The sequence below is a fragment of the Oncorhynchus masou genome, chromosome 5 (assembly GCF_036934945.1).
Source record: "Oncorhynchus masou masou isolate Uvic2021 chromosome 5, UVic_Omas_1.1, whole genome shotgun sequence".
Lineage (NCBI taxonomy): Eukaryota > Metazoa > Chordata > Actinopteri > Salmoniformes > Salmonidae > Oncorhynchus > Oncorhynchus masou.
In genome coordinates this window covers 6,656,838-6,665,890 of record NC_088216.1, presented here as the reverse complement: position 1 = coordinate 6,665,890, position 9,053 = coordinate 6,656,838, and the positions used below count along the sequence as shown (strand labels likewise).

Below are 9,053 nucleotides of genomic sequence, written 5' to 3'. Positions count from 1 at the left end.
ACTACCTAGAGAGAGAGAGAGACTGTTCAACATATAGCCATGTTCCAGACACTCTCCACTACCTAGAGAGAGAGACTGTTCAACATATAGCCATGTTCTAGACACTCTCCACTACCTAGAGAGAGAGAGAGACTGTTCAACATATACCTAGAGAGAGAGAGATGTTAGCCAGACACTCTCCACTACCTAGAGAGAGACTGTTCAACATATACCATTAGCCAGACACTCTCCACTACCTAGAGAGAGACTGTTCAACATATAGCCATGTTCCAGACACTCTCCACTACCTAGAGAGAGAGAGAGAGAGAGAGAGAGAGACTGTTCAACATGTAGCCATGTTCTAGACACTCTCCACTACCTAGAGAGAGAGACTGTTCAACATATAGCCATGTTCCAGACACTCTCCACTACCTAGAGAGAGAGAGACTGTTCAACATATAAGCATGTTCTAGACCAGGGGTGTCAAACTCAAATACCCAGTGGGCCAAAATGTAAAACCTGAACAAAGTCACGGGCCAACATTGAACAAATTAACCTTTTAATATGGACCCAAACAAGTTTTGCTTTAACATTGAATATGGAACAAGCATCGCTTATTACCATACAATGTATAATTTAATAGTGGAGACATGCAAAATCGAATTTCAAATGAAAAAACACATCAATGGCATTCATTTATTAAATAAATAAAATTTAAATAAAAATTGTATGCCTCTTTTCTATTTGCAGCCTTCTGATTTAAATACCAAAATAAACTTTTTCCACTGGCTAATAATTTTACAAATAAAATGATAATAAATCAATCAACCATTCAAGCCCATGCCTTGTAGCAAGAAAAAGTGCATAAAGAAAACGTTAATAATTGCACACTGGTCTAATCTGATGTGCCCAAGCCAGATACCTGGCATCTCTTCTTGGTTGCTAGTTCATCAATGTCTGGGCTCAAGCTCTGAGCTGAAGAAATCCTCAGTATCGAGCGAAGATGTTCATCAGTCAGACGTCTCCTGTGAGTTGTTTTGGTCATCTTCATCGAGGAGAAAAGTTGCTCGCATAGATAAGTGCTGCGAACATGGAGAGCATCTGAGCAGCTTGGGTGCGGAGCTGAGGCATTGTGTCAGGGATGAACCGTGGAAACTGTGCGGCGCCCACAGCATCATACTTTGACTTCAGCGTGTCGTTGCACTGGAGTTCAATCAGCTCCATTTGGATGTTGGTTGGTGCATTTTCCACATCAACTGCGAAGGGATTACTAAGCAGTTCAAACTTGCATTTCTGGGCATCGAAGTCGGCAAATCGCCGGCTAAACTCAGCGGCGAGAACACTGAGTTTTTCAGCAAACTGTGCGCATGGGAACACGGCGGTAGAGATCTGCGCTTTTATGGATTGGCAGCAGGGAAAATGGCAAGGGTTTCCTTGCAGCATCTGATTCTCCCACAGGCACAGTTTAGTTTTGAAGGCCCTCACTGCAGCGTACATGTCTGTGATGATGCGCCCCCCCGCCCCTGAAGCTGCAGGTTCAGCGCATCGAGATGGCTCGAGATGTCACAGAGAAAGGCCAGCTCACACAGGAACGTTTGCTCCCGGAGCTCTGCTGTATCCTTCCCTTTGGTTTCCAGGAATTGACATATTTCCTCACGCAGCTCGAAACATCTGTTCAGTACTTTTCCTGTGCTTAGCCATCTCACCTCTGTGTGATACGGCACGTCTGCGTATTCCGAACCACACTCCTCCAGAAAAGATTTAAACTGGCGGTGATTTAGACCTTTGGCTCTTATAAAGTTAACTACCTGTGTTACTGTGGTCATAACATGTTCCATCTTTAGGGCTTTGGCACACAGTGCTTCCTGATGTATGATGCAGTGGTAAACAGTTAGCTCACCTGCACAGTTTCTCTTCCCGCATCTTCTCCCGAACCATGCCCACCAGTCCACTCTTTTTACCGCACATCGCATAGCGCACCATCTGTCGTTAATCCAACCAGTTTATCCCACGACAGCTTTATTTCAGTTACACATTTGGAAACCTCCTCAAAGATTTCCTTTCCTGAGGTTGTGCCATGCATTGATTTGAATCCTAATAGCTCCTCCGTAACACACAGATTTGAGTCCACTCCACGGATGAAGACTGACAGCTGAGCAGTATCAGATGCGTCGCAGCTCTCATCCACAGCGAGGAGAACGCAACAAAATCTTTTCCCTTTTCCATCAGCTGGTCATACAGATTGGTGGCAAGATCACATGTGCGATCAGCTACTGTGTTCCTGCTCAGGCTCACGTTTGAAAATGCTTGTTTTTTCTCTGGGCATACGAGGTCACAAACCTTCATCATGCACTTTTTCATGAACTCTCCCTCATTAAAGGGCCGGGCTGATTTTGCGATCTCTGCTGCCACTATATAACTAGCCTTTACAGCAGCCTCGCTTTGTGATGTGGCTTTTTAAACATATTCTGTTGTGAAACCAAGCTTCTTTTCATCTCCTCTACTTTCTGGCTCCTTTGAGTCATGTCCAGGTCCTTGTATTTGTCATGGTGTTTCGTTTCATAGTGTCGTCTAATGTTGTACTCCTTACTTACAGCCACGTTGACTCCACAAACAAGACAAACAGGTTTGTCTTTTACATATGTAAACAGATATTCTGCCTCCCACTTGTCCAGAAAGCTCCTGTTTTCTGCCTTTCTTTTCGCCATTTTTGGAAAGGGTTAGCTCGCTGACAGTTGTAGCGTCTATGTTGCTATGACTACTGTCACAGAGGAGAGAGCGTTTCTGGGTCCTGTCCCGATTGGCGCGCGAAAACAGCAGAGCATTATGGGATTCGTAGTATTAGTGGTGAATACGCTGTATAATACCGGCGGGCCAGCTCTAGTAGTAATTTGGTATTGTCTCGCGGGCCAAATATAATTAAAGAGTTTGACACCCATGTTCTAGACACTCTCCACTACCTAGAGAGAGAGAGACTGTTCAACATATAGCCATGTTCTAGACACTCTCCACTTCCTAGAGAGAGAGAGAGAGAGACTGTTCAACATATAGCCATGTTCCAGACACTCTCCACTACCTAGAGAGAGAGAGACTGTTCAACATATAGCCATGTTCCAGACACTCTCCACTACCTAGAGAGAGAGAGAGAGAGACTGTTCAACATATAGCCATGTTCTAGACACTCTCCACTACCTAGAGAGAGAGACTGTTCAACATATAACCATGTTCCAGACACTCTCCACTACCTAGAGAGAGAGAGAGAGAGAGACTGTTCAACATATAGCCATGTTCCAGACACTCTACACTACCTAGAGAGAGAGAGACTGTTCAACATATAGCCATGTTCCAGACACTCTCCACTACCTAGAGAGAGAGAGAGAGAGAGAGACTGTTCAACATATAGCCATGTTCCAGACACTCTCCACTACCTAGAGAGAGAGAGACTGTTCAACATATAGCCATGTTCCAGACACTCTCCACTACCTAGAGAGAGAGAGACTGCTCAACATATAGCCATGTTCCAGACACTCTCCACTACCTAGAGAGACTGTTCAACATATAGTCATGTACCTGTGCATATGGTAGAGGTGTTTGGAGGGCAGCATTGAGAGCAGGGTCTGAGAGGAGGCATGGAGGCAATGGTGATGTAGATATCTCTGTTGTTCTCATCACTCATCATCAGGTTCATCAACACTGAGCTGGAGCTACGAGTACTGACACAGAGAGAGAGTATGGGGAAGGGTGAGTAGAGTGTAGGGGTGTTGGAGGGAAAAGAGAGATGAGGGAGAGAGAGAGAGATGAGGGAGAGAGAGAGAGTATGGGGAAGGGTGAGTAGAGTAGGGGTGTTGGAGGGAAAAGAGAGATGAGGGAGGGAGAGAAAGTATGGGGAAGGGTGAGTAGAGTGTAGGGGTGTTGGAGGGAAAAGAGAGATGAGGGAGGGAGAGAGAGTATGGGGAAGGGTGAGTAGAGTGTAGGGGTGTTGGAGGGAAAAGAGAGATGAGGGAGGGAGAGAGAGATGAGGGAGGGAGAGAGAGAGTATGGGGAAGGGTGAGTAGAGTGTAGGGGTGTTGGAGGGAAAAGAGAGATGAGGGAGGGAGAGAAAGTATGGGGAAGGGTGAGTAGAGTGTAGGGGTGTTGGAGGGAAAAGAGAGATGAGGGAGGGAGAGAGAGAGTATGGGGAAGGGTGAGTAGAGTGTAGGGGTGTTGGAGGGAAAAGAGAGATGAGGGAGGGAGAGAGAGAGATGAGGGAGGGAGAGAGAGATGAGGGAGGGAGAGAGAGAGTATGGGGAAGGGTGAGTAGAGTGTAGGGGTGTTGGAGGGAAAAGAGAGATGAGGGAGGGAGAGAGAGAGATGAGGGAGGGAGAGAGAGAGATGAGGGAGGGAGAGAGAGAGATGAGGGAGGGAGAACATGCAGTAATGTCCAGTCACCGATCTGATCACAGGCATCATCTCTACAAAGACCAAATGTACGCTGGCTTGATGTCTTACTTGAAGCCAAAGATGACGATCTTGGAGTGGTCGTTGGGCCACTCACACACTGTCAGGTAGAGATCACTGTAGATGTCCTCACCTGTAAACAGACGCACATGGTGCACCTGAGGGAGGTGGAGAGAGAGAGAGGAGGTGGAGAGAGAGAGAGAGGAGGTGGAGAGAGAGGAGGTGGGAGAGAGGAGGTGGAGAGAGAGAGAGGAGGTGGAGAGAGAGAGAGAGAGGAGGTGGAGAGAGAGGGAGGTGGAGAGAGGAGGGGAGAGAGAGAGAGAGGAGGTGGAGAGAGGAGGTGGGTGGAGAGAGAGAGGAGGTGGAGAGAGGAGGTGGAGAGAGGGAGGTGGGAGAGAGGGAGGAGAGAGAGAGAGAGAGAGAGAGAGAGAGGAGGTGGAGAGAGAGAGAGAGAGAGGAGGTGGAGAGAGAGAGAGAGAGGGGAGGTGGAGAGAGAGAGAGAGGGGAGGTGGAGAGAGAGAGAGGGGAGGTGGAGAGAGAGAGAGGGGAGGTGGAGAGAGAGAGAGGGGAGGTGGAGAGAGGAGGTGGAGAGAGAGAGAGAGGGGGTGGAGAGAGGAGGTGGAGAGAGAGAGAGGAGAGAGGAGAGAGATGAAGAGATGATAAGTTTTAAAAAAGGTCACAATGGGACAACAGAACGATGAAAGAGGGATGAAGTCATCTCCATCTCCTCACCATTGTAGCTGGTGTAACTGTTGACAGGCCAATCAGCAACACATTACCTCATTACTGCTATAAGGACTGGAGACCACTTCCAGTCAGTCCATGTACTGTAGTAGGTCTGCTCTACAGGCCCACATCCCTTCAGGCCACACGGACGGCACTGGAGATGGTTCCCAGTCGGTCCAACCTACCTGTTTGAGTCTGCTGTGTAGGTTGAACTCCCACCAGTAGAGGTGATAGGTGTAGAAGGAGAAGTCATCGTCCTCTCCACAGTCACTGGTGTAGGACAGCACGTAACGACCACACTTAGTGAACCCCAGGAAGATGTGTCTGGAACACGAGAGAGGGAAGGGTGTGTGAGAGAGAGAGAGGGAAGGGTGTGTGAGAGAGAGAGGGAAGGGTGTGTGAGAGAGGGAAGGGTGTGTGAGAGAGGGAAGGGTGTGTGAGAGGGGGAAGGGTGTGTGAGAGGGGGAAGGGTGTGTGAGAGAGGGAAGGGTGTGTGAGAGGGGGAAGGGTGTGTGAGAGGGGGAAGGGTGTGTGAGAGAGGGAAGGGTGTGTGAGAGAGAGGGAAGGGTGTGTGAGAGAGAGGTGAGAGAGAGGGAAAGGTGTGTGAGAGAGAGGGAAGGGTGTGAGAGAGAGGGAAGGGTGTGAGAGAGAGGGAAGGGTGTGAGAGAGAGGGAAGGGTGTGAGAGAGAGGGAGGGGTGTGAGAGAGGGAGGGTGTGTGAGAGAGGGGGGTGTGAGAGAGGGAGGGTGTGAGAGGGGACACAAAGTGTGTGTGGAGGTGATTTAATAGACGAGTTTAGTTGGCTCAATGCACTCTCCACTCTCCCCAGAACGCCCGCTGATGCTGTAACTAGCAAATGGGTTGTCTCTTCTCACTTCGGTCGCAGCATTCTGTTTCGTCAAGCCTATGATTCAGCCAGTAATGATCGCAAACTGGCTCGAACCAGAATAGAAAGAGGAGTGGGAGGCCCCGGTGCACAACTGAGCAAGAGGACAAGTACATTTGCGTGTCTAGTTTGAGAAACAGACGCCTCACAAGTCCTCAACTGGCAGCTTCATTAAATAGTACCCGCAAAACACCAGTCTCAACGTCAACAGTGAAGAGAAGACTCCGGGATGCTGGCCTTCTCGGCAGAGATGTATAAGAGACCCCAAACATTTGAACTGTAGTGTATGTACATACACACACAGTAACAGTCAAAGGTTTGGACTCGTTCCAGGATGTTTCTTTATTTTATTGTGGAATTATAGTGAAGACATTAAAACTATGAAATAACACACGCGGAATCATGTAGTAACCCAACCAAAAAAAGTGATCCACAAATCAAAATATATTTTATATTTGAGATTCTTCAAAGTAGCCACCCTTTGCCTTGATGACAGCTTTGCACACTTGGCATTCTCTCAACCAGCTTCAATTAACAGGTGTGCCTTGTTAAGTTATTTTGTGGAATTTCTTTCCTTCTTAAAGTGTTTGATCCAATCAGTTGTGTTGTGACATACAGAACATAACCCTATTTGGGAAAAGAACAAGTCCACATTATGGCAAGAACAGCTCAAATAAGCAAATACAAACGACAGTCCATCTTTACTTTAAGACATGAAGGTAAGTCAATCTGGAAAATGTCAAGAACTTTTAAGGTGTCTTCATGTGCAGTCGCAAAAACCACCAAGAACTATGATGAAACTGGCTCTATGAGGACCGCCACAGGAAAGGAAGACCCAGAGATACCTCTGCTGTGGTATGATGAAACTGGCTCTCATGAGGACCGCCACAGGAAAGGAAGACCCAGAGTTACCTCTGCTGCAGAGAATAAGTTCTTTACAGTTACCAGCCTCAGAAATTGCAGCCCAAATAAATGCTTCACAGAGTTCAAGTAACAGACATCTCAACATCAACTGTTCAGAGGAGACTGTGAATCAGGCCTTCATGGTTGAATTGCTGCAAATAAACCACTACTAAAGGACACCAATAAGAAGATGAGACTTGCTTGGGTCAAGAAACACGAGTAATGGACATTAGACCGGTGGAAATATGTCCTTTGGTCTGAGTCCAAATTTGAGATTTTTGGTTACAACCACTGTGTCTTTGTAATACGCAGAGTAGGTGAACGGATGATCTCCATATATGTGTGGCTCCCACTGTGAAACAGTGGTGGTGGTGTGATGGTGCTTTCCTGGTGACACTGTCTGATTTATTTAGAATTCAAGGCACACTTAACTAGCAGGGCTACCACAGCATTCTGCAGAGATGTGCAAACCAGATGGCATGGCATTTAGTGGGACTATCATTTGTCTTTCAAAACAACAATGACCCAAAACACACCTTTAAGATGTGTTAGGGCTATTAGATCAAGAAGGAAAGTGATGGAGTGCTGCATCAGATGACCTGGCCTCCACAATCACCCAATCTCAATCCAATTGAGATGGTTTGGGATGAGTTTGGATGGCAGAGCGAAGGAAAAGCATCCAACAAGTGCTCAGCATATGTGGGAACTCCTTTCGAGACAGTTGCTGGTTGAGAGAATGCCAAGAGTGTGCAAAGCTGTCACCACGCAAAGGGTGGCTACTTTTAAGAATCTCAAATATTTGTTTTTTTAGTTACTATATGATTCCATGTGTTATTTCATAGTTTTGATGTCTTCACTATTATTATACAATGTAGAAAACAGTACAAATAAAAACCATACTTTTGACTGGTACTGTATATACACACACACAGTATTACCTGTGTAAAGTTAGGACACACCTACTCACTCAAGTTTATTGTTGTCATTTTCACTATTTTCTACATTGTAGAAAGACATACTCTTTCAAAACACTCACCCTGCTCTGAGGAACTCCTCGCTGACTATGTTCTTCAGGGGAACACAGACGCGCGGTGGTAGTTTCCTGAACAAGCGCTGAGAATACTGGCCAGACAACTATAGGAGAGAGGACGTGGAACGTTAGTGAAAAGTGGTCAACGTACCCAATAAATAACCTCTATTGAAACAGCTTGTTAGTCCAGGGGGTCGTGTGTGTATAACCATCTCAGAGTAGTCGAGCGGATTCAGAATCAGTTTTGCCTTTCAAGCACCTACCCTGAGATGCCTGATACATACAGCACTCGGATGAGGCTTGGTAGGAGTCCAGGAAACCATTTTTAACCACTCTACCTACACACCCACCCAGCAGTGTTGTCATCCAGGTATCTAGGGTGTACACTGCATGGTTTTGTTCTGATCAACATTAACACCTGACTTAAAGGTGATGCTGATCAGCGAGTTAACGTTAGCTGAAACCGAAGGCCAGCAGTCCCCAAGACCAGAATTGAAAAACATTGCAACAGAGGAATCATGCATAGTGATCTGAAATAGCCAGCGGCGACTCCAAATGCAAAACTAGTAAATAGGCGTGTTAGCTTGCTGCGTTAGTGAATGCGAAATAAACAGTTAACGTGGGCTAGCTGGCTTACTGCTTGGTTCAAACAAACGCTAGCTAGCTAAGTGTCTTGGGATAGTTGGTTAACTAGCTAGCAACATTCCCTCACACAATATTGCAACCAGCCTGTTAACTTAGTTGTTATGGATTGTAGCTCGGTTTTGGCCAAAGGTGGCTTGTTAACGAGTCAGCCTGCTAGCTAACGTTGGTGCTTAAAAACGCGTAAACGAGCTAGCATCCACCGGGTCTGGCACTATCGAGACATTGACCCTGCGACTTCACATTCTTCGTTAAAGCCATGCTTGTGCCATTCTCTTGTCTAGTTTGTTGCATACCTTTCCACGGTTCAGAAGCTTGACGACATGTTCTTTGTGTTTTCTCTGCGTTTGTTTGTTACCGTCCTTTTCTGATTTCGAGCTGGGCGCCATTTTCCGACCGTAGTGTTCCGTAGGCCCCGCCTATCATCCGACCCATGGCCTTCCCATTGGTT

The 9,053-nt window shown here is 46.7% G+C and overlaps 1 protein-coding gene across 1 annotated transcript; it reads right to left on the bottom strand.

Moving 5' to 3' along the window:
- Positions 1-1,026: 1,026 nt before the first annotated feature.
- Positions 1,027-9,018, bottom strand: LOC135525720 (DDB1- and CUL4-associated factor 15-like). Its single transcript, XM_064953521.1, has 7 exons — positions 8,899-9,018; positions 7,967-8,064; positions 5,328-5,466; positions 4,468-4,574; positions 3,550-3,692; positions 3,479-3,517; positions 1,027-1,508 (listed from the first exon to the last, which is right to left on the bottom strand). The coding sequence occupies exons 1-7, from the start codon at positions 8,989-8,991 to the stop codon at positions 1,027-1,029; spliced, it is 1,101 nt and encodes a 366-aa protein (XP_064809593.1). The 5' UTR covers positions 8,992-9,018.
- Between the last annotated feature and the right edge of the window lie 35 nt (positions 9,019-9,053).

Excerpts from the sequence above, each read along its gene's own strand:
- LOC135525720 (XM_064953521.1), bottom strand. The coding sequence starts at position 8,991 with ATGGCGCCCAGCTCGAAATCAGAAAAGGACGGTAACAAACAAACGCAG. Across the intron at positions 5,467-7,966 it reads GAGGAGTTCCTCAGAGCAGG|ACACATCTTCCTGGGGTTCA; the intron begins GTGAGTGTTTTG and ends CTCGTGTTCCAG. Across the intron at positions 3,693-4,467 it reads ATCGTCATCTTTGGCTTCAA|TACTCGTAGCTCCAGCTCAG; the intron begins GTAAGACATCAA and ends TCTCTGTGTCAG.